Source organism: Apodemus sylvaticus, chromosome 5 (genome assembly GCF_947179515.1).
Source record: "Apodemus sylvaticus chromosome 5, mApoSyl1.1, whole genome shotgun sequence".
NCBI classification, from domain to species: domain Eukaryota; kingdom Metazoa; phylum Chordata; class Mammalia; order Rodentia; family Muridae; genus Apodemus; species Apodemus sylvaticus.
This window is the reverse complement of record NC_067476.1, coordinates 5456694-5480410: the sequence shown is the minus strand read 5'-3', so window position 1 is coordinate 5480410 and position 23717 is coordinate 5456694. Positions and strand designations below refer to the sequence as shown.

General features: G+C 55.7%; 2 protein-coding genes across 7 annotated transcripts; one reads left to right on the top strand and one right to left on the bottom strand.

The window, feature by feature from the left end:
* Positions 1–1720: 1720 nt before the first annotated feature.
* Positions 1721–12256, top strand: Agpat2 (1-acylglycerol-3-phosphate O-acyltransferase 2). Of its 2 annotated transcripts, XM_052181913.1 has the most exons (6): positions 1728–2048; positions 8373–8506; positions 9005–9180; positions 9279–9374; positions 10599–10671; positions 11576–12256. In XM_052181913.1, exons 1-6 carry the CDS (start codon positions 1867–1869, stop codon positions 11749–11751), a joined length of 837 nt encoding a protein of 278 aa, XP_052037873.1. In that variant the 5' UTR covers positions 1728–1866; the 3' UTR covers positions 11752–12256. The 2 variants fall into 2 exon arrangements, with proteins under 2 accessions (XP_052037874.1, XP_052037873.1); XM_052181914.1 differs by lacking the exon at positions 11576–12256 and having other exon boundaries at positions 1721–2048; positions 9497–10672.
* A 412-nt stretch (positions 12257–12668) lies between these two features.
* On the bottom strand, positions 12669–23713 carry Egfl7 (EGF like domain multiple 7). Of its 5 annotated transcripts, none has more exons than XM_052181909.1 (10): positions 23500–23713; positions 19757–19850; positions 16462–16578; positions 16185–16301; positions 15122–15237; positions 14875–15036; positions 14422–14586; positions 13740–13804; positions 13123–13285; positions 12669–12952 (listed from the first exon to the last, which is right to left on the bottom strand). In XM_052181909.1, the coding sequence occupies exons 3-10, from the start codon at positions 16539–16541 to the stop codon at positions 12927–12929; spliced, it is 894 nt and encodes a 297-aa protein (XP_052037869.1). In that variant the 5' UTR covers positions 16542–16578; positions 19757–19850; positions 23500–23713; the 3' UTR covers positions 12669–12926. The 5 variants fall into 5 exon arrangements, with proteins under 5 accessions (XP_052037869.1, XP_052037868.1, XP_052037871.1 ...); XM_052181908.1 differs by lacking the exon at positions 23500–23713 and adding an exon at positions 21011–21198; XM_052181911.1 differs by lacking the exon at positions 23500–23713 and adding an exon at positions 21011–21197 and having other exon boundaries at positions 14875–14970.
* Positions 23714–23717: the final 4 nt, after the last annotated feature.

Sequence of the window (23717 nt, the reverse complement as noted above, 5' to 3'; positions counted from 1 at the left end):
TCAGGGTTAGGGTTACATATGGTTCAATCGATAACCTTGCCGAGCATGTGCGAATGTTCAAAGCCCCAGGAGTGACCCCCACCACCAGTTGGCATGGTGGCAAACTCCCTCCAGAGGTGAGAGCAGGAGATTTAGGGTCTCCAGGTCATCCTCAGCGAGGTAAGCAGTTTGAAGGCTGGTTTGCCTTGCTCCAAAACCAAATAGGAGCTGGAGAGATGCCCAGTGGTTAAGAGCACTTGCTGCTTTTGTAGAGGACCCAGATACACACATGTACATAAAACAATCCTACCCCAAAAAATAAACCTTTAAAACTTAAAGACATAAACAGTAGAGCGATAAAAATAACAACAGTGGTGGAGCCTGGCGGTGGTGGCGCACGCTGTAATCCCAGCACTTGGGAGGCAGAGGCAGGCGGATTTCTGAGTTCGAGGCCAGCCTGGTCCACAGAGTGAGTTCCAGGACAGCCAGGGCTATACAGAGAAACCCTATCTCGAAAAAACCAAATCCAAAAAAGAAAAAAAGAAAAAAAGAAAAAAAAAAAAAAAACAATGGGTCAGAATTAAGAGGCAGGAAGGAGGCAGCATACATTTCCTGAGGGGGCTGCAGGCTGTGGGGACTGGATGCTTTGGGGATCTCAGTGCTCCCAGCTGGAATCCTACAGCGTTCTCTCCAAGCATACTTGGGTCTACTTCCAGAGAAGCTGAAAACCCTGCAGCTTCCTCTGAGCGTCTTCTGAAAATCCCTGAGCTTCCAGCGACCTCATGAGCACAGAAGCCCTATCTGAGGGGGTTCCTTAGCAGCCCTGGCACCGCTTTGGCCCTGCTTTAAAAGCTAAGCACAGTTATGTGGGTAGGTATTACAATTATCATCTCGGTATCTGAGAAAACCAGGGGCCAGAGGTTCCCTCAGCATGCCCCGACACAGGGGAGCCCGTGGGCACAGTAAGATCTACAGCCATCCAGAAAGGAAGCTGCATGCATTTTGTCATTGACATCTGCTCTGAGAACACGATCTGGAAGGGTGTCTATGCCTGGCCTGCAAACCCAAGGCAGGTATCCTCTTACTGCAAGAGTAACAAGTGTCCCAGTGAGAGTCAACCACAAGGGGCCCTGCTAGGCTGGCGGCTGGCGACTGCCGACTGCCGAGATGAGCTGAGAGTTTGGGAACACAATCGCCTGATCCACACTGCCGGCCGGTGACACACTGCCCCAGGGATACCCCCCACTCCTGCTCCAAAACTCTCACTACTCCTTCTGCCTCCTCCAGCTCGTTGCATCATGGGGGTGGGGCTTCAGTCTCCCTGCTCAAGGGAACCTAAAGGGCCCAGTCCACCAGCTAGGTAGCCTAACCAGGTCACTATTGGTCACTCAGTAGCCGGTCAGTGGTCCTTTGTGTGGTGACAAGACTGGCATAATGGGCACGTAGTAGGCCGGTTGCACGCCCCTGGGGAGCTGCGGTGCCCGGCTGGGGACTTGTGGCCGTGGGCCCCGGTGCAGAGGCGTGGGAGGCAACTCCAGAGCCCAGGCCACCCGGCTGCTCAGAGATGGGAGCCGTGGGACGAGTGAGGGAACCTCAATGTCCTGCCGCAAGGGGCAGGGTGGCAGGGCGGGGCGGGGCGGGGCGGAGAGGGAGACACCAGAAGGGCCCGGGAGGCGGGGTCCGCGCCCAGGACGCGGCGGGGCGGAGCGGGGCGCGGTGCCCCCCGGCAGGGCCAAGCCCGGAGGGGCGGGGCGGGAACGGGGCGGGACGGCCGCACCTAGCTCTGGGCTTCCAGCCCGGCCCGCCCTCTACCCTCGGCGCTCCTCAAAAGGGGCGCGGGCGGCGGACGGCGGACGGCGGCGCCGTCGGGGCTGGGGTGCGGCCGCCATGGACCCGTGGCCGTGGCTGACGGCGGCGCTGCTGCTGCTGTTGCTGCTTGTGCAGCTGAGCCGCACAGCCAGGTTCTACGCCAAGGTCGGTCTCTACTGCGTGCTCTGCGTGTCCTGCTCCGCCGCGGCCTCGATCGTCTGCCTGCTGCGCAACGGCGGCCGCACCGTGGATAACATGAGGCAAGGGGGCCGGACGCCGGGATGGGCGCGCGCTTCCGCTTCCCTAACTTCTGAGCTCCTTGCGTTCTTTCCTTCCTGCCCCGCCCGCACGGGGCTCCGACGACGCGCCTTCCCGTCCCGGCTCCCCAGGAGAGCGCGTCACAATGTGCACGGCAATAGGGCTGGGCCCTCCGGCGCCCCCTGCGCGCAGTGTGACAGTGTGGGGTTTGCGCGTGCCGCTAGCTTTGGGAGAGGGAGGGGGCCGAGCGAAGGTGAGACAGGCCCGATCCCATTTCACCAGCAGGGAAACCGAGGCCTAGGCAGGCTTCCGGTCCGTGCTTCCACCTCTCCGCCGGCTAGAAGACTCCTGTGCCCAGGTGTAGCCACAGGTTCTCCTTGTCATTAACTTCCTCTTCTGGAGGTGGGAGTTGAGCTGTCCTTGGACCTGACTTGCTAGCAAAGAAGAAAGGAGGCTGTGGCCAGAATCCTCCTCTGTCCATCTCCCAGAGCAGGGGAGCTTAGCGAACAAGCTTAAGGGACAGGTACGGGGATCGGGTTAGGTTGTCCTGCAATGGGGGCTGCCCGAGAGAGAAAAGGCCTTTCTCCCTGTCACACTCGCAGGAGACCGTTGCTCCATTTCTCTCTGCCCCGTTTGGACTGTTGAGCCGGTGGGTTTTGCAATGTCCTGGCCTTGGCCTTGGCTGGGTGTTTCGGACCTTGTGGCCCCTGAAGCCCCACCTCCCCTGCAGTAGTTACAGGGACTGTGAATGGTGGTTTCCCGACTCTCTGCTGTATCTGGCAGTCTTTGGAGTTAGGATGCTGTCCTGACCAGCCATATTTTGTGGATCCCAGTCCTCATTTCTCAGGTGCTTATAGGGAATCTATCACCTCTATCCAGTGTCCCAGGGAGCAGACTCCAGGAGCATACAGGCAGGGGAGACGCCTGCACAGAAGACGGGTACCCCGGGCTATGCACTTTCAGGGTGCACAGAACAGGTGGGGAGGCCCTCCCCACCTCCCCACCCTGTCTTAAATCCTCATAAGGCGATGGGTTGAGATAGGAAGAACGGGGCCCTTGGAGCACTGTGGGCATGATATCCTCCAGGGATGACGAGAAAGAGGGGGGAGGGGCAGAGAAAGGGACTGGGTGTCTGGAGGTGGAGGCTTTCTCAGTCCACAGAGGAACCTATCCCCATCCCATGCCAACCTGGGCTATGTCAGCCAAGTTTGGGTTGCAGATGCTACACTGCCTGGGCAGCAGATGGGACTGAGGTTCAGAAAAGCTGCTTGAGAGAAAGGCTTGGGGGCCTGGGTGAGTTTGGAAGAAGGGCGGTAAGGGCCAAGCTCTCCCAGCCAGGACAAGGAGCTCTGGGATCAAACCCCAGAAGGCAAGTCTATAATAAATTCTGCTGTCATCCCTCACTGCCGGCTCAGCTATGGTGATGCTGCCAGTGGGGGCTGCATACAGTCACTCAAAGGCAGAGAGGTTCTCAACCTGACACTGCGACCCTTTAATACAGTTCCTCATGTTGTGGTGACTGCCCCCCAACCATAACATTTTTTTCATCGCTATTTCATAACTAATTTTGCTACTGTTGTGAATCATAAATATATGTAAGTTATATTCAAATACCCTGTGAAAGGGCATTTGACCCCCCCAAAGGAATTGAGACCCACAGGGATGATGAGAACTGGTGTACTAAGGGCTGTGGCCATAATCTTACTGTTTTGGTTTTTTGTTTTTCTAGACAGTGTTTAGAAAAACCCTGTGTAACCCTGGCTGTCCTGGAACTCACTCTGTATAGACCAGGCTGGCCTCGAACTCAGAGATGCACCTGCCTCTACCTCTCGAGTGCTGTTCTTAATTTAAGGCACTATAGGGCTGTAAGCCAGATCCTGAGCCCCTGGAGGGGCAGCCCTGGTCTGCACCTGGTCTCTAGAGGAAGCCTTTGCCATTTAGTGTAGAGTTCTGAGATGCAAGGAAAAGCATTAGAAACACAGAGACCAAGTTTGACTTCAGACATGGCTTAGGGGCCAAGGCCAAGGATGGGGGGCTCTTCCCTGTGTGCACACCAGAGCTGGGTAGCAGGAGGCAGATGGGGGGCCCTACCCTGTGTGCACACCAGAGCTGGGTAGCAGGAGGCAGAAGAAGCCTTGCTTACACTGTATGCCAAGGGAACAGTATAAATGGGAGGCTGAATAGAATTATTTCAGCTGCAGAGGTGGGTAACCTTAACAAGAACAACTTAGCCATAAACCACACAGATACAGAGAGAGAGAGACAGACAGACCTTGTCCCCAGTAAAACAAGAATAGGCCTTCTTCCCAATGCAGAGCTCTAGTGTTGCAGCCTGTGACTACACTGTATCTTACCCAAGCATCTGTAGAAGGTGAGGGTTTGGGGTGGGGGAGACGACACTGGATACCTAGCACCTGCAGGAACATGTTTTTAGGCTGAACTTTAGCTTTGAGCCCTGACCAAGCCCCTTCTCTGCTGCCTAGGTCTGGCTTAGGCCATAAGAGTCAGCATCATGCTGAAAAGTCCTGGCCATTTGCAGATTAGCAGAAACAGAATTGTATCTGCAGATTAGCAGAAGCAGTATCGAGCATTGCTAACATGACAGCCCCCTTCCTCTCCTGATTGATTCAATGGTGGCATCTTGACCTTTTGAGAACAATGACCTTTGAGAGAGCCTAGCTCAGGCTGCTCAGTCCCCATTCCTCCTTCCTCTGTGCTCTCTGTCTTGACCCCTGGCACCTACAACCTTCATTCTCTGAGGTGTTTGCCCAGGCTAGAAATCCTATCCTAGCCCCAATCTCCTGCCCCTATCTTATTCTTCACTCCTGGACACTTGTCAGAAAAGTGCTCTGCCAAGTGGCCCTAGTAGGAACTCCCATCCCCTAAGCCATGCCCTTCAGTGGCTCCCCTACCTGCTATCTCCAGCAAGGTAGCCCAGGTTGGCCCATGAAGCTCCCATTTTTATCTAGCAGGTCTTCACCCATCAAACCCAAGGCCAGAAGTCAGGGCAAGGGTCAGCCACAAAGACAACCAAGCCTGTGGAATAGGCCCTGACCTTGAACTGCTTCTCAGCTGCCTGGGGCAGGTATGGGAGGTGCCCTGCAGGTCAGAGGGCCAATCTCCTGGAGTTACTCTTGGTCTAGTTCTGCCTGTGTCCCAATCAGTAGACTACTGTTGGTACAGACCCGCAGAGTAGAGTTACTACATCAGCCAGCCCCATGCAAGGTGGCTCTGTGCACCCATCCCCTTGCACAAGTGGTAACAGAGACATGGAGGTCAGGTCACAGATGGAATGCATTGATACAGGCTGAATTACAGGCTGTCTGATCCAAAGCAGGAGCTCAGGAGTGGTCCAGGGAGCTGGGGGACAGCAATGCTTCCAGGCTAACCCCAGGCCTCTTGAGCTTCTGACGATTTTGACTCTGCCCTACTTAGGAACACTAGAGAGGCAGCAAGTCCCAGCATGCAGTGGGGACTAGAGCCCACGGCAATGGCAGCTCATGCTAGGTGCAGGGCTTGGGACCTAGCCCCTTTGGGAGAGCGAGCAGTAGGGTGTTCAGGACTAGACTGGGTTGGCAGGGAGGCTGTCATACTAGGAATGACACATCCCTTCAGGGGAGTCACTTTCTGGGTGGGGCCAGGCTTCGAAGCCAACAAAACAGGCAAACAGGACAGAGGATGGACTTCTGGAACCCAGCAAATTTAGTTGGCAGCATAGGAAGCCATGGTCCCGCCCCGGGGTGCCCTCTGACCATACACCTCATCTGGCTGGAAGCCAGGAGTTAGGAGGTGGACTTGGGTCCACGTGGCTTCCTCGTTCCTGGGGACAGGTCACTAACCTTGCTGACCTGAATTTGTGTAGCCTGTGCAGAGTGGGTATAAGGACCTATAAGCAGCTGTGTCTAAGCCTGAAGTCTTAGGCACAGTACTTGACGGTGTCTCCCCTGTTAGAATGAGGACTGCTACTTAGACTTCTGGTGTCTGTCAGCCTCATAACCTCTGTATAGCTTAGCTGGCACCTTTATCTCGGAAAAACTCGTTTATCGATTAATTGATAAATGGAACCCAGGGCCTTATGCAGTCTGATCTAGTTTTCCAACACTGAGCCATCCTCCCAACCCATGATGATAAATGTTATGTGTATTTTGTCTCTAAAAATGGGGATGTTGAGGGATGTAGCTCAGTGGTAGAGTGTTTGCTTAGTATTGCATGAAGCCCTGGGCCCCATCACCCTAACCCACCCCCAGTGCTGGAGGGACAGACAGACAGAGGGCGCATGTATATACCCCTAACAATGGGCACAGGCTGGGTGTGGCCGGACACTCTTCCCTGTGCAGTAAGACATGGGAGTGTGAGTTTGTAGTGACCACTTCAGGTTGGCTGACTTCCTCATCCAAGATACTCATGGGGAAGACTGCTCAGATGGTAGATTACTTGCCTGTGTCCCACACATACAGACACACACATACGTGAAGGCACCATTGCATAAAGCCAAGGCGTAGTGTGCATTCCTGTAAGCCCAGCACTAGCATTATAGAGGCAAGAGGGACAAGAGTTCAAGGTCATCCTTGGCTACGATCCTATCTTAAATTTTTAAATGTGGGTTTGGGTGGGGGGTGCAGAGAAAGCGTGGAAATAGAATTGTTTAGATTTTAGATGATTCGAGGTTTGGAAGAGGATTTATACATATCTAATGTGGTATCTTAGACTTGACCTCATTTTTTTTTTAATGTGTCAAATGTGCTGAGTATATATACCCTAAAGCATTTGTAGTGTGCCTGCCTTTGACTGTAGTGCCCCACCTGAGTTCAGACATGGAGCTTGCGACTTGTGACACCATGTCTAGAAAGTTTGGGATTATGGAGCACTTCAGATGCAGCCCTATAGGGATGCTCCACTTTCATCCTGAGTTTGGGGGTGTGGCTACCAGAGGCTTTGGGTTTCACCCCCAACACACACATACACACACAGACACACACAGATACACACAGACACACACACACAGAGACACACACACAGAGACACACACACAGAGACACACACACACACAGAGACACACACACAGACACATACACACACAGATACACACAGACACATACACACACACCCTCCACCTTCTTTTCAGTGAGTCTATTATGCTCCATGTGCATTTCCTCTGCCTCATGGTGCAGGTGTTTCCAAATTCCCCAATTGAAATCTTTATCCACACCTTTGTGGTGCTGCCTTAAAGAGAGTTCCTGGGAATCTAGCTAGCTGCCAACCTCTGCCCTCCAGATACATCTGGCTCTAACCCAGAAGGAGAGAGGGAGCAAAGGACTGTGGTCCAGTCCTTCTAGTGTGCGTCTGAGTAAGGGGCCGGGCTCCTCTCCTGCCTCTGCCTCTGCCCTCTGTCAGCTGGTGAGGCTGGACAGTTCTCTGTGTTGACACATTGCCTTCTCCACATTAACTTCCCTTTCCCTCTGGGGTGGGAGGCATCCCAAGCAGTGACCACTCTTTCGTGAGGGTGTAGGATCTGTCTACCTGTCCTTGCAGTAATGGGGAGGTCTCACCTGAAGACAAGCAGGCTGGAGCTAGCTGAGGCCGGCAGGCCTGAGGGAGGCCCGGGTTCCGGGCCCAGGGAAGCAATGGCTCTGTCATCATCGGGTTAGCAGCTCTCCTCTCCAGGAATTCAGTTTCCTCATCAGTGAGAGTTGCTCTTCCACTCCTGGGTTCTTGATGGGGCAAGCATTGCCGGAAGCCACTTGTATGGGGACACAGAGCAGCAAGAGTTTCCTGGGTCTCGGCCGGGTGGGGTCAGGGGCTCTCAGGACGTCGTATTAGTTTGGAAAGAGAAAGTTCTGTGGACAGACAGTCCAACACTGGTGCCTTCACACACTAAGCGAGTGCATGAAAGTTGTTAAAATGGATTTTTTTAAAGCTATATGGATTTTACCATATTTTTTTAAAAGTAGCTGTGAAGAACCAGTGTGAATCTGCTACATTGTCTATAGATAGCTATAACCTGTGAAAGGACCCTTTCCCTCAGGACTGACGGGGTCTCAGGGATGGGGTGTCCCAATGTACATGTAGAACGGAGTGTGTTGAGGTCCACCTCCTCTGCTCTGTCACAGTAAAAGCAGGAGCTAGGCTACCTGCTGACGACAGTTGGCTTCTCTATGACTGGGGCTGAGTAGAGAACTAATCAGGTACTGTTGGGGGTAGGGAGCAGGGCGATTGGCCCAGGACTCTGTCTGCCCAAGTGTCCCGTCCCATGCTCTACCTTCTCCCCAGCTTGCCCTCCCTTCGCTACAGGCGTTCGTTTTGGTCACTGATCTCTCTGCCCTCAGCATCATCAGCAGGTTCGTCCGGTCCTTCAAGTACGTGTATGGCCTTCGCTTTGAGGTCAGTGGACAGAAGAAGCTGGAGGTAGATGGTCCCTGCGTCATCATCTCTAATCACCAGAGCATCCTGGACATGATGGGTAGGTGCCACCAAGGCTTGGCCACAGACGCCGTCGTTCTCAGCCTGGGCCCAGGGCTGCAGTCTCGCCTGGGGCTAGTGCAGGACAAGACCTCCCCAAGCTGGGCGCCAGCAACAAGCTCCCCAGAGCAAAGGCCAGGCCTGAGGCAGGGGACTTGACAGGCGGGCCACCAGCCCCTCCTCCCCCAACTGACCTCCCTCTCCCCAAACCCTGCCTCTCTCTCCATTTTGTCTGTGACTTTCCTTCTATCTCTTTCTCCCATCCTCCCCTCTGTCTCTGTGTCTCCCCTTCTCTCTCTCCTGTGTCCCTCAATCTCCATCTCTGGTCTCTGCTTCTCCATCTGTGTCTGTCTCTCATTATCTCTGTCTCTCTCCCTGTCTCTGTCTATCTCTCCTATGCTCTGATCCTCTTTCATTGTGTCTTATCTCTGTCTCCTATGTCTCTCTCCTGTCTCCCTCTCCCACACTCTCTCCCTCTCTCCCTCTCTCTTCCAAATAGGTCTCATGGAAATACTCCCTAAGCGCTGTGTACAGATCGCCAAACGTGAGCTAATGTTCACAGGGCCCGTGGGCCTCATCATGTACCTTGGGGGTGTCTACTTCATCAACCGGCAGCAAGCCAGAACTGCTATGTCCGTGATGGCCGACCTGGGTGACCTCATGGTCAAGGAGAACGTGAGTACAGGCACAGTACAGCAGGATAGCCTACTGCAAGAAGCAGCACGGCTTTCTGGGGTGGTTACACAGGATGGTTTTTCCTCTCTTCCTGGCAGCTCAAAGTGTGGATCTACCCGGAGGGCACGCGCAACGACAATGGGGACCTGCTGCCCTTTAAAAAGGGCGCCTTCTACTTGGCTATCCAGGCCCAGGTAGGCCAGGCTCTGCCCTCCTGGGGTGGGGGCTGGGATGGCTCAGGGTGGTTAACGGTTGCAGATGATATCCTAGCTAGACTGGGGACTGCTGGCCTTCAGGGACACCTCCTCCCTATTAGGAAAGGGCTCCCCACCAGCTCAGCCCCTACCACTCGGACAGGTTGGTGGCCACTGGCAGCTCTAAGAGCTTGAACACCAGCCTCCCCACACTCTAGCTGCCCAGGTAGGTAGCCCCCTTCATTTAGGGGTTCATGGAAAGTGGAGGTGGGCGGCCAGTGGGTGGTCAGTGTACTAAGGCAGATGTGCCTTGAAGCCCCCTGATGCCCTGGCCCTGGGCTTTGACCATAGCGAGGCTAGGAGTGGGCACAGGCTAAGGCAAACCCAGTTCTGAGTAGTACCCATGACCTTTGTCCTGGACCCTGGACTTCCCTTGCCCTTAGCCTGTGGTAGGGGAAGGAAGTGTGTATCCCTGAGTGTCTGCCATGCCCCTCGTCCCAGCTGTGTGGGGAAAGCAGCCACTGGGTGGACAGGGGAAGGAATTTTACCCTGCTGTACCCAAGCCTATACAAGGTGGCATGTACCGTTCCCCTGGGGTTCCCTTCGGTTCCAGGGGGGTTGGGAAACTCAGGCTGGAACAGGAGACTGCACTGTGACCTCTGATCTGTCTAGTGACCAGGTGGTCCTTGGGCCTGGGATTGAAGTCATGGTCTTCCTTGGCTTTGAGGTATTGGTAAATTCTTGGGAAAGAGAAAAACTAGGGGCTGTGGTGAGGGCAGAAGAATCCAGACCTATCGTTTCCTGCCCCTCCCCCAGGGCCTGACTAGGGTGCAGCCTACCTGCGTTCTTGCCCAGGCTTTGGCGCCCAGGGTTAATTATTACCCCCAGTACCGCCTGCTCCCACTGGAGTTGACCCTGGGGCCTTCCAGGAATGCCAACAGGCCCCAGCCCCTCTCCACTAGTTTCCTGGGGATGGGGTGGGAGGGCAGAGAAGGGTCCATCCTCCACCTTCCCAGTGCTATGAAGCCCCTCACTACGATTTCTAGGATATTTTATGACCCAGCCAGGGGTTGGGGGGGCATAACAAACAAGTACTAGCCCAGGGGGCTTCCTGGAGGAGGTGGTGTGGCAAATGGGATGAGTCTGTGGCACTTCAGGCCACCTGGGCGGAGGCCAGGCACAGCTCCCTGTGCTGCTGTCCTGCAGCTTGATCCCTGTCTGCAGGTGCCCATCATCCCTGTGGTGTACTCCTCTTTTTCTTCCTTCTACAATGTCAAGACGAAGCTCTTCACCTCAGGTGAGCCTTCAAGCACACAGGAGCTCACAAGCCTGCCATGCTCTCTGTTATTTACTCTATGTACCCCAGGCTGACCTACAACTCCTTATGTAGCAGAGGATGGCCTTGACCGTCCCGCTTCCATCTCCCCAGTGCTAGGACTGATGATTGGTTTGAACCACCATGCCTAGTTTATGTGGCGCTGGGTTTCATACATGCTAGACAAGTACTCTCCCAACCCCCCTAATTCAGCAGTACTTGGGCCCCCTACTAGCAGAGTTCCCACTTCTGGGCGGTGAATGAATGAATGAATGAATGAATGAATGAATGAATATGGAACAACCATTGTATCGTCTCATTGCTCTTTAATGGGGTTTTTCAGGTTGAAAAACAGGTTCCAAACAAGGTAGAGTTCTTGAGAGCACTGTTAGTCCAGGCTGTACAACAGAACAGAGGACCTACAAGTGCCCTCTGCTGGTGAGGGGTGGGAATTCTAAGCTGTCTGGGCTCCCTACATGGGGTAGCTCACCAGTGCAGTCTCTCTGCACTAGCTTCCGAGCGGGTACCCCGAGTCTGCATGTGGTAGTCAGGGTGGAGTCAGAGGTTTAAGGGCAGTGGGACACGGCAGGCTCTGTCTCCAGCATCTGAGCCCCAAGTGCGCAGTACCAAGGAAGACCAAGGGAGCACGTGTGATAGGTGATGATTACGGGTCACTGAGTGCAGTGTTGGGGGCAGAGATGCCTGAGTCATAGGGAGTGGCTTCAGGAGAGGGCAGAGTTGCTAAAGCTCACTGGGCACACGTTGCCTCAATTTCAAACATGTACGCTGCCTAGGACTTGAGGATGTCCAGGCTCTGGTGAGGACAGGCTGGGCAGAGGGAGCCGGGTGAGCAGGTCACTGACACCATCCACTTCCTCCTCCCCAGGAACAATCAGGGTACAAGTGCTGGATGCCGTCCCTACCAGTGGCCTTACGGATGCTGATGTCACCAAGCTCGTGGACACTTGCTACCAATCCATGAGGGCCACCTTTCTACAGATTTCTGAGATTCCCCAAGAGAACTCTGCCATTAAGGAGCCTGGGGTCTTGGCAGCCCAGTAGCCCAGGCTACGGGGGCAGGGGAGCTGGGGATGGGCAAGCGGGAAGCAGAGGCCGACGGACAGACAGAAGGCCGCGGCCTCCCACTTACCAACATCACCTTATCCTGCTCCCCTGCTGGCCTGGCTCTCACTGGGGCCTGGAATCAGGAAGCCCTTTCTAGCGCAGGCCTTAGACCCTGAACCCCATGTAACTTCCCACCTCGAGCCTGTGCCTCCAGAATCCAGCAGGTGGGCTGACCCACAAGACCCACGGGCACCTAGGGGTGGGTAACACGTTACTCAAGGCCCACCCCATCGTGCAGGACAAACGTTCAGAAACCAGGCAGTGGCCTGCATCAGGCCATCAGGAAGAAGGAGGAACCTGGTCTCCCAGTCTCAAGGAAGTCTGGCTCACATAGCACTAGAGGGCAGAGCCTGCCACCCGCACCGTCCGACAGCCTCGGTCACAAAACACTGCTGTACTTGGTTCTTTTTTTTATAAATGAACTCTCAGAAGTGCCTAGAGACCAGAGGTCTCTTTCAGAGGGGGGTAAGAGTTCTTCTCCAGGCCCCCATCCAGAGGTAAAGGGTAGTAATGATGGTATATGACTGCCCATCTCTGGGGCTGCAGTGTGTACGTTCCCTCCTCCCCCACTTGCCTGCCGATGAGCTGTGATCAGTCAGCATTGCTTTACTCAGTGAATGCGGGGTCTACGGAACAGAAGGGTGTGCAGACCATGGGCTCGGCCTGAGGCCATAGACTGGAGATCGTCTTTTAGCCTCTGGCTGTGTGGGGAACCAGCAAATCACCAAGGGAGAACTGGGGCCTCAGCACTGCCCACTGCAGCTCCTTTTTGCAGGAGCTTCATTACCTGAAGCCTACAAGGCAGGAGTGCCCTACAGTGTCCGCGCAGTCCCGATTCACCCACTGACAGCGGCTCAAGTCCCAGCTTTATTATGACAAAGATGGAGACAGTCCCCACCTTACCTCTTAGACAGGGAACTCTTAGACCTCTCCTGGAAGCCCCACTGAAGAGTCACACAACACCCCACTCCCCATGCCCAAGTCCTAGGAACCTCCTAAGAAAGGGGCAAACGAGCAGGGCCTTCTGCTCACAGGCACCACCAGACGGAGCCTGAACTCTGGCTAGAAGGGATCTCGGGGTGACGGCTCAATCCAACCTGAGCAGTGAGATGCTATCGCAGATCTTTTTTGCAAGAACCTAGGGCAGGAGAGGAAAAAGGTGTAAACTTGCAAATCTGCCTATCCCAAAGGTAGTTTCATCCACCCAGCCCTGGGATCCACCCAGCCCTGGGATCCACCCAGCCCTGGGATCCACCCAGTGGGTTCCCTTGGATCCCCATGGGTGGAGTGGTGTGTTGTGGAACTCACAGGACCCCAGCTGTTCCTCCAAGAAGGAGACCTGCTCACTCAGTGAATCAATTCGGTCTAGCTGCTGGAAAGAGTGGGCCAGCAGGCTGCCAGGATCTTGTAGCCCATGCTCTGTGTACCGAGAGGCCAGGTTGTGCAGTGGGGCCAGCACCAACTGCAGTTTCTGTTTGGAAGGAAGGTTGCAAAAGGCCAAGTGACCTCTTGGACCTCTATACCATGGGAATGTGAGGAAGACTGGTAAGGGTGTGATAAATAAGGCTTCTGCTGAGCTGTAGCAGCAGGGCCCTGCTTGCAGGAGAGAGGGACCCCAAGGTCTAGGAGACATGGGTGTGGAACAGATCCACAATCTAGCTATAAGGTCCTGGGATCCCAGAGAAAGAAGCTCGGAGAGTCTTGGGCCCTGAGGCTTGAGACTTGCCAGAGTCCTTGTACTTGTATAGCAGGCTATGTTCTTCCCAGCCTGAGGAATCCCATACAGTGCTACCTGGCCTAGTAAGAAAGCCAGCGTCCTACAACCCTTCCTCATAAAACTCCCAACCATCCCATGATTTGGAACCACAGCCCTAGAGACTGGAGTCTGTGGACACCGGTAAGACCCACTCCCAAGCAAGCCTCACCTGTTCTAGAACATCCACCCGGGCCTGCAGTCTGTACACCTCCTCTCGCGCTATGCTGTCCACTCCTGGGGGTAGATCCAGGTGCCAGTTAGGGAGGGGAGTTTCCGGTCCCACACAGGCCTGACAAAGGGCTATGTCAGCTGCCACAGCTGTGGGAGTACAGCCTGGAGACTCAAAGCCTCTGGCTGTAAGTCTCAGGCCCCACCAAAGCACACAGCTCAGAGCAGCCTCAGGCCACCCCAAGTGCCAACAGTGGTCCTTACCCAGGTCCGATGCACTCCTGGCGCTGGGCTGCTGACGGCGCATTATTACTCACGGTACGAGTTTGAAGTGTCACAGCGCGTACCAAAAGTAATAATGTGCTGTCACCGGCAAAGACGCGGCGTCTCCAGGCTGCCAGAGCCAGGGCGGGGCTCTTTCACTCAACTGAGATGAAGCTCTTGGGTATGCTTTATGCCCCCACAATGCCTTCCAGAAACCTCTTCGGGGGAAAGTGGCCCCTTTCACCCAGGCAAGGAATCTCCCTCCGGTCCAGGATGCCTGGAATCAGCCCTCAGCATAGTGCTGGCCTCCGCCCAGGGCTAGCTGCCCCTCTGTCTTCCATATTCAGCTCAACCACACAACAGTGCTCAACCCAACAACTGCCCAGGTCAGTCATAGCGGGTCGGAGAGGCAAGTTTACCTGCTGTGGGGCTTGGGGCCACCGCGGAGGGCCCCTCCTTAGATAGGCAGAGCATCCCATCTGCAGATGGGCTCTGCCCCTCCCCACACTGGCACCAGTAGCTTCCCACAGTATTGACACAGCGCTGGGGACACCTGGCCTCTCCTGTACTGCATTCATCAACATCTGTAAGAAATGAAGGTGTTGCCGGGCGGTGGTGGCGCACACCTGTAATCCCAGCACTCTGGGAGGCAGAGGCAGGCGGATTTCTGAGTTTGAGGCCAGCCTGGTCTACAGAGTGAGTTCCAGGACAGCCAGGGCTACATAGAGAAACCCTGTCTCGAAAAACCAAAAAATAATAATAATAATAATAATAAAAAGATCCACCTATTGGTGAAAACCCACTCCAGCCAGCAGTGACCAGGATATACAAGGCACCAAGACAACCCCTGAAGAGTGAAGAGTGGTGCTCACCTGTCTGGCAAGTATCTCCTCCCCATCCCACAGGGCAGCGGCAGTGGCCTGGGCGGATACAACTCCCTCCATTCCCACACGGAGGCTGGCATATTGCTGTGGGTAGGAGAGACCTGTGTGTCACCCACTCAGGAGGCCCCGCAGAGCCAGGGAAGGGTTGCCCTGCGTGAGGGCTAGAAGGCATGAGGGACAATGCTGGGCAGTGGGGAGTGGAGTCCCTACATCAGGCACAGGCACACCGCCCCACCTGCTCCACAAGCCCCAGGGAGCCCGCTGGTCCTCTTCCAACCAGGGCAGCAGGCATAGCGAGGCCTTGTGGGAGTCAGCCCAGGGCTACGGCGATAGGCAGTCCGGTAGATGGTTCTGTGGTAAGTAAGGGTAGTTCAGAGGGGTCCAAAATGGAGTGACCCTAGTCAAGCCTTCCTTAAAGCATGCACCCTGCCCACATCATTTGTTTGAGGTTAGCATCACTCCCGGGGTCTCAGAGGTTCCCTTCCCAAGCCCCAGCTAGCTTGGGTCAGCATACAGGCCTGTGTGTGCCACTTGATCTATCAAGTTCCCTATGCCTTGGCCTCTGACACACAGACTAAAGGAGTACAGTCTTCCTGCAATGGCCACTTCAGAGCCAGTTTGCTTTCCTTCCCCGCACTCTGGGCCCCTGGGGCTTAGGCTGCTTTCTTGACTTTAGCACTCCCCTAACGTTAGAGGTTCGGAGCCTCTGAAATCTGGCATTTTGAGCGTGGGAAGGAGTTCATGTACCTAGGCCTTTTTTGAGTACTTTGTAGGCAGGGAAGAGACTGAAATCTCCACATCAGAACAAGGACCTGCCCTCCTGGCTGTGTCCCGAAGCCACGGGCTGCTCAGACTGTCCTGTTAGCCCGATGAGACATCTGAAGGTTCACATGGGCATCCGCCTAGAGCTATTATGGAGAAAGGGGTTCCTGATGGGGCTCCAGGATAGGACCAGGATGACAAGGATTTGGGGAAGGTAAGCATTGTCCCCGTGACTAAGGACTTTGTAGTCAGCACTGATGGGAAGGCAGGAGTAACACTAAGGAGGGCACAGATGTGCTGAGAAGCCCCTGTCCATATGGGATATGCCCTTGGAGGATGCCCTCTCAGGGCAATCCTGGGTGTGATTGCACGGCACCTTGGGTACCAGCCTCCGAAACTCAGAGAGGCCTCCTTGATCCCTGATGTCAAGGCTACCTCACGGCTTTGGCCTCAGCTGCCCAGCTCAGGGTGAGCAGGCTCTTGGGCCCCAGGGGTTGTCAGTGTTTGGGAATGGCGGAATAAGAGTGGGTACTCACCGGTAGGTGCTGCAGGCTCTGTGTCCATCACAAGTGGTGAGGTAAGGCTGGTATACACGCTGCACAAAGGTCTCTGAGATGGAGCCTCCGGAAACCCCCACAGTACACACTCTACGGCTACAGGGGATGGGGTCAGCTAGCGGTCTACAGCCAGGTCTCTTCCAGCCCAGGTATAGAGAAATGTGGGGATTCTCTTCAAGTATTAGGGCCTGCTGTGGGCAGAGCTAAGGGCCTCTGGTCATGGCCCCAGTATCCCAAGGCCCAAGACCTTGCTCACCTGGGTCTGTAGACATGCTCAGGAGTACCATCTGCTGCCAGCACTAGAAACCACACAAGCAGCTCTCCGGAGCCCCACATGGTCACGTAAGTGGGGTAGCCTTCTTCTTTTTGTGGCCTAAGGCAAAAGGTTGGATCCTGTCAATCTCCTAGGGAACCCCGTGGCCCAGGCCTCCAGCAGAGTCTGTACCCTTGGCCACTTCCTGGTTTCTGAGGCCACCCTTATCCCAGGGATAGCATCTAAAAGCAGTGACAGCTCTCTCCTGTCTCTGGCCCATCTCTACCAACCACGGAGAGCTAGGCCTGCTGACCAGGACTCCTGGGGCAGGAGGAACCTGAATCCTGCTAGGGTCAGGGGCAAACCCTGAGGTTCTGGGAGGGGCCTGGAGCTAGCAACAAAGCCAGCCCTCCCCAACCCAACCCTGAGCAGGACTCAGGGCTTCTGGAATCTTTCACTGTCTGAGATGGAATGCTGTGGATGGAGCGTTCCTATGTGGTCCTTTGGGGCTTGGGGTTCTTTGCCAAATGCTTGGCAAGCCCCAGGCACTACGGGTACAGATGCCAGCTACCTGTAGGTGCACACAGGCAAGGCCATTGTGGGCTGCGAACATTCTGAGCAGCACGGGGATGTGCAGTGCGCAGTGTACGGGCACATCGGAGATCTGCAGCGCACAGGGGCACGATGGGGATCTGCAGCGCACAGGGGCACCATGGGGATCTGCAGCGCACAGGGGCGCCACTCCTGCACTACAGCACATGTACAAACACCTCCCAGCTGCAAGGGCAGGCATCGGCCCTAATGTGCTTACCTCTGGGACATAATGAAACCGCCCCCCCCCACACACACACACACTGTGCCTTTGGAGCCTGTCTCCAGCGCTCTTCAGGCTGTGTTAAGAGGCAGGAAGACTGGTGAGGAATGCAAGAAACCCAGCCCAGATTTAAGGTCTGTGACAGTGCTGAAGTGGCTGGGTCAGACATGTGCAAAGGGGAGGGACAGATATCTCACTGTCCTACACAGAGTCAAGGGGTGCGGGGGTGGGGGGCTGACAGGGTTCCACTCAGGCTCTTCTCGGTGCTTCTTAAAGGGGCAGCCCCTGTCACCATCAGTAGTTGTGGTAGTAAACAGTGGTGGCATTAAATGGCTCCTGAGCTCTGGCTGCCGGCCACGCCCCTCTTCCTTCCCCCTTGTCAGAGCTACTCTGTCCATTCAGCCCTGTGCTGCAGTCCTAGGTCGCTGCAGTCCTAGGTCGGACGTGGCCTCCGAGAGCCTCTTTCCTATGCCTCCTCTCTGCTGAAGCACAGCAGGAAGGCAAGGGGCTGAGATGAGTAACTGAGACTTAGTGTGGGGCAAGAAGACCACAGGGGAATATCCGGTTATGCGCTGCAGTCTGAGCTGAGTTAGCCCTGAAGTGGGGAGAATTACCCTGCCAATCAAAAAAACCAACTGGTCCTGAGTTGAAAGATAGGTCAGCATGTGGCACGGGCAGGAGGGTGTCAGAAGTCTACCAACCTTGTGTGTCTAGCCTCTGGGGCCTGGAGAGGTCCTCTCCAGATGTCGTTGCCCCCACAAATCTTCCCAGAGATAAGAACGGGGACTTGTGTTTTAAACCAAGAGAAACAATTTTTGAAAAGTCATGTTTTGCCCAGGGACAGAAGAGGCCAGAGCAGCACTGGCCTGGACGTTCATTTCCTTTGGTGTTCAGCTTACTGGGTGGCCCTGCTACGCATAGGCTGTGGTGTGGTCTGCAGGTTTACAAGTAATCTTGAATTATAAAGTATCATCATGGATCCTAGCAGCCATCTCCCCTCCCCACCTACGGCTCAACAGCCCCGTTCAGGGAGGGGGTTTGGGGGACTGAGTCAGCAGAAGAGGAATCACCATAGTGAGAGGGCCCTGGGTCCCTTTGCTACAGAAGTGTCTGGACATCTGCGCCCACAGATTGGAGAGACCCTTACAGGCACGGTGATCACATTCGGTGGGGGCGTCCTCTCTATGGCCTGGGCCCTGTTCCTTCCCAGGCTCCATGGCAGTAGGGGCAGTGTATGGCAACCCCGACCCCCGACCCAGGACGACCCGACTGAGCTTTGCTGCGGGGTGCTGTGACCAGGTGGAGGTCGTATAGCCAGGATGGGTAAGGGGAGAGGTGCCCTGGCCGCCGGCAGGGGTCGCCATTTCTCATGGCCGCTGGGCTCATTTTCCCGGCGCCGGCAGGACCTGGGCTGGGGCGTGGGGTCCAAGCGCGGCCCAGCCGCGGCCCCCGCGAGCTCACCTCTCTGGGTCCCTGAGATCGCTCGGAGTCGCCTGAGTGGCCGCCCCCGAGCTCGGCACCCGGCAGTCCGGGACACCCCGGCCCCGCCCGGGCTGCCTCCATACCTTCGCCCACTGCGCCCCGACTACCTCTGCACTCACCGCGCGGTCAGGGCGCGCACGCGCCGCCACCGCCGCCGCCGCGCGCTGTGGGGGACCCGAGTCCCGCCCCGCCCCGCCCTCGGCCCCGCCCCACCTGGTGGCTGCGCCGGAGCCCTACCCCCTGCCCCTCTGGCTCCTCGAGCTATCCGTCCCCATTTCGCAGATGGGAAAACTAAGTCTGTGCAGCGGCAGTTCCTTAAGTGTTATAGCGAGTAAGCCAGACCCTGGTGGTCTAGATGCAATGCAGCCTCTAAGTGCTGCCTTGCGAGCCCTCTTTGTGCATTCTGACTGTTCCCAGCCCTGCAGTGGGATCACGAGACTGCTGGGGACATAGCACTAAACAAGTTCTAGGAGTCAGGAAGTCATGAATGGCTCCCACAAGGACGTGGCTAACTCTCGGGCCTCCACTGATGACTTGCTCCTGAATGGTATTAGAGACTGCAGCTAGATGCCTGATGAGACGAAGTCAGACTAGTCCTGCAGCCAGCAAAAGGTGGGCATCATGACACACCCAGCCACAATACTAGACTGAGATGGCTGGGCAGAGTACAGATGAACTCTAGTGTGACCACAAGCCTCCTTGGCAGCCACGGGCTCTCTCCTGACACCCCTTGGCCACTTTCGCTGGCATTTCTGCCTTAGTTAGGACCGTCAGGACCACCCTGGTGCTCCAGCCCTCCACCCCCAGACTTCTGGATTGGTCTTCTCCTCCAAGTCTCCATTTCTGAATTAGTTCTGCAACTCTGCTGCTTCTGTAACTGCCCCAGCTCTTTGGGTGCCTAAGCCTCGTTAATCTCTCCAACCCTAGCTATGTCTTGGTTTACACATGTTCCTGCAAGGCAGGACTCCTGGCTGCTGCCCAGAAGGTTTACTGGGTACTCACGTGTGGTCCGGCCTCTGGTCATCCCCTGGGTACTGGTGGCAGCTGTCCTTATGGGCAAGTGGACTGGCCAGCGCCTTGCTGTTGCTGCCGGAGGCTGTGGGTCAGAGACAGAATATAAATTGGGCCCTTGCTTTCTTCTCTCATGTCCAGGGGCTGGGAAACTTGAAGCCCAGACTTCTATATAACTATGCTATTTCAACCTGATCTAGACCTACAGACCCCCCTCTGTATCCCCATCACGTCCCCGTTTGATTTGGCATTGAGGATCTGCTTGCAGAAACAGCCCCTGACAACAGAAACTACAGGGTATCCTAGCTAGCTATACTCTTGACTCCCTGCTTCCCACCATCTGTCAAATGTGACCTCTGCCTGCATCTCTGAGCTCCGTGAAGATAGGTAGGGACCCCGCTGGATAGAGCTGATGGCCCCTCCTCCATGGAGCTGGGCACAGTGAACCGGCACACTAACAGCAAAGGCCTAGCAGCTCTGAGCTCTGGTCCACCTTGTTTGTGCACAGACGCTGAAGGGAAGGGCTCCTGAATAAAGCCCCTCCTCCGTTCAGGGGATTCCACCCTACCCTGGCAAATGGGCCTGTGTCCATTGCGGTAAATGGGGTTCCTGGATCTCCTGACCCTCTAAGCCCATGCAAGGCATCTGTCACTCAGTCTCAGCACTAAAGAGTTGTGTCTGAGAGGGAGGACACCCTGCACAGCCCCTGCCCTTATCCTGTTTAGGTTCCTGGAGCTGTGGTCACTTGAACCTTTGGCCAGCCATTCCCGCTCCTCTGTTGGGCCAGAGTAGGGCTCGGGTAGCTTTTTCCTGGTCCCCTCTGCCTTCACTTAGGCTGAGGCCTAACTGGATTCTAGTCTAGAAAAGGTGTATACAGAGATGCTACTGACTAGGAGGTGGGGGACAGCCAGAGAGGGCTTAGGGCCAGAGAACAGAGAGAATAGGGAAAGGGAGAACAAGAGACTTCCGCGAAGACAAGGTAAACTGACAAGATCACCAGGTGACCCCACTATGCTCCAGGAAGCTGCCCCTAAGCCTAAAGCCCACAAGAGGCAGGCTCATCCAGGCAACAAAGGTGACTTCAGGGTTCCCACTGTAGGGGCTGCTGATTCCTGGCCGGTACCTCCAGAAATACTGGGGCAGATGCGGATCCATTTCATGGATGCCGCAGCTGTCTATTTGAGTTCTGGGCACTCAAGGCCCCCTCCACCCACTTTCTGCCATGCAGTACCACATCCTGCATACCTGATGCCACCCAGGCCTGGCCAAGGCCGCCTCTGCTGCCTCCATGAGCCAAGCATGCAATGCCACCTGCCCTTCCAGGGAGTGTCTGCTGCCCAAGGCCCCTCTTGAGGTCTGCGTGCCTGTCCTGTCAGCAGAAGCCTTCCTCGTGGCCCGCACAGCACGGAGTGCACGGAGCCTCCAGGGCGGCGAAGGGTGGCTTTTTATGCTCCATCCCGCGTAAATCAGGATTGGGATGGGCCCTTCCCGCCGGACTTCCTGTGTGTGTTCTCTGCTGATAACGGGATCCGTCAGCGAACAAACAGGAGGCCAAGGGGCTGAGGAGGTCATTAAGGGAGGGGGCTGACCAAACTGGGGAGGAGGGGTTGTTGTTCCCCTGGGACTCCGGGTCTAGCCCTGAAGCAGCCAGAGCCCCAACCTATGTTCAGGAGCAACCGAGCTGGTAACAGTATGAAACAAAGAATGTGACCAGGACCTTCCCACTCCACAGAGAGAGTGGGGCCACAAGACATCCATGTGGGTGACACAGGTACCTGAAAGCAAAGCCTGCCCCACTGGAGCTGCGACCAGAGGAGTGCTGGTGGCCTGCAGGTGCATGGGAACTAGGGGTGGGCAAGATAGGCCAATGGTCGGAGAAGAGTTTACTCTGTGGGTCCAAAGGCCCACCCACGACTGGGGCAAACACCAGCTCAAACTCAGCTCAGACCCTCCTAGAACCCAGGGCATGGGCCCAGGCTGCCAGTGGTGTGCAGATGGAGCTGAAAGCCTGCAGGCTCAGTTGACCGTGAAGCTCTGGGATGATGCTCTGGGATGACCACCCCTAAGACCTGGAAGCGAAGAGTGTTCTTAACCCCCTCTCCCTCCCTTGTCCCCTAGCAGGCTCTGGGAAGGAGAAGGACTTTCAGTAGGGCACTATAATCCCCTAGAGTCCATGATCCCAACAGTGGAGGATTCAGGCCAGGCACACAGACCCCATGGAAAGCGATGGGAGGGATAAAGTGCCAAGACCATGACCAGACCTCTGTAACCACGGGTACCCCGGGTACCTAGAGCAAACCTTTCCACCCGAGGCTGAGCTTGTGGTGTCAGCCTGCCTGATGATGCCTTGAGCACCTCCTTTCTGTGCTGTGCCTCTCTCCCACCCCACCCAGATGGGCAGCTTGGGCTAAGATGGAGGTGGGGTAGCCTGGGAGCTTCCTGGAGGACTGCTGAGTTGGAGGTGCTCCCCCCACCCTTGCTTCACATCCTCGCCACCCTCCCTCCAACATGGCCTGGGGTGGAGACTGCTCTAGTGCTCAGCCTGTGTACTGCACTGGGAACAGGGCTCCAGCCAATTAAGATACTCTACTTCTTTTCCCAGAGCTCAGTTTCCCCCGGAGGTCCCAGGGGCCCAAGACTGTTCTTGTTCAACAAAGCTACAGTGGTTGAAAGGGTTCATGGTACTCAAATGTTGGTCTGAGGGTCTAAACATAGTTCTTAAGTCTTCTTGTCCTAAATGTTAACCTGATAGGTGGGGGACCCTCATCCACAAAAGGATCAACAAACATTGGGCTGGCTAGATTCAGATCCTTTTGCATACTGAAAGGGAAGCTGAGGCTCAGAGAGGGAAGGGACTTGGCCAGGTGAGCAGAGGTTAGCTCAGGAGCAGAGCCCTCTTTTCTTCAGGGAATTCAGATCAGTCTAGGAAACCAGTCATGAGACCAGCAGTGTCTGAGGGTCGCAAAGTTGGGGTCTAACCTGTGGTGCTCTGTGCATAGGGAGATTGCCTAACTTACAGGTGTGGAGTGAGGACTCCACACCAGAGCCCCACTGCTCGGCCTAAGGAGCCCACAAGCCAGTGGGAAGAGTTCTGCTATTCAGTTGCCCGAGTGTACCCAGTCATCATCCCTAGATGAGCCCGCCTTCCCCTGCCCCAACCTGGCCAGACTGAAATGTACCCAAGAAAAGAGCCTCAGAGTGACACCTCAGTCCCATCATGGGACTCACAGGCATCCCTCAATCCCAGAGACAGATACAGAGGGCAGGCTGGAGTCTCACCTTGACACTGGGCACGTCAGGGACAGAAGAAGGAGGGGCTCCAAAGGGAGAGGGCACTGATTTGCAGTCTCTGGAGCTACAGGAGCAGTGGTTTAGGGCGGTGCTCAGAGAGACTCCTCTGCACCCCTGAAGGGCCGACCGCACTGGTGGGACTTGCTTACTGTCATTGCACTTTGGAAGGAGCCAGGGCCGCTTCCTACTCAGGCAGCTGTCACCCATTGCCACTAGGACACCCCATATGCCCTCCTTTTCCCACAGCAGATTGGAGACCAGATGGACTCTAGACCAAGAGCCCCACGCTGATTGAAGTGGCACTAAAGGCAGGAACCGCTGCAGCAGGAAACGAAGGTTCTTCACCCTATACTGTGCCTCAGTTTCCCCATGTATTTCAACTACATTCTAGCCCACCTGTCAATGCTCTGAGGTTGATGGTTAAAGGAACACAGTCGCCTTACCTTCCCACAGAGAACAGGGACAGGGGTGGACAGAGCCTCCCTGGTCTCCCGGGACTCTCCTCGGACCCCTCACCACTCAACTTCTGGCCTCTGCAGCTCCAGGAGAGGGAAGACCCAGGTCCCAGCAGAGACCCGCATGGGCATCTTGAACAGTGCAAGGCTGAGGGGCAGCAGGCCCAGGCGTATGAGCCAGCTGCACCTCAGGAAGGAAAGAGCAG

What these genes read in the sequence shown, in the direction of transcription:
- Agpat2 (XM_052181913.1), top strand. Translation starts at nt 1,867, where the DNA reads ATGGACCCGTGGCCGTGGCTGACGGCGGCGCTGCTGCTGCTGTTGCTG. An exon ending in ACTTGGCTATCCAGGCCCAG is followed by an intron (nt 9,375 to 10,598) that starts GTAGGCCAGGCT and finishes CCCTGTCTGCAG; the next exon opens with GTGCCCATCATCCCTGTGGT. An exon ending in GACGAAGCTCTTCACCTCAG is followed by an intron (nt 10,672 to 11,575) that starts GTGAGCCTTCAA and finishes CCTCCTCCCCAG; the next exon opens with GAACAATCAGGGTACAAGTG.
- Egfl7 (XM_052181909.1), bottom strand. Translation starts at nt 16,541, where the DNA reads ATGTGGGGCTCCGGAGAGCTGCTTGTGTGGTTTCTAGTGCTGGCAGCA. An exon ending in AGGAGATACTTGCCAGACAG is followed by an intron (nt 14,587 to 14,874) that starts GTGAGCACCACT and finishes CATTTCTTACAG; the next exon opens with ATGTTGATGAATGCAGTACA. An exon ending in GGAGGAACAGCTGGGGTCCT is followed by an intron (nt 12,953 to 13,122) that starts GTGAGTTCCACA and finishes CTCCTGCCCTAG; the next exon opens with GTTCTTGCAAAAAAGATCTG.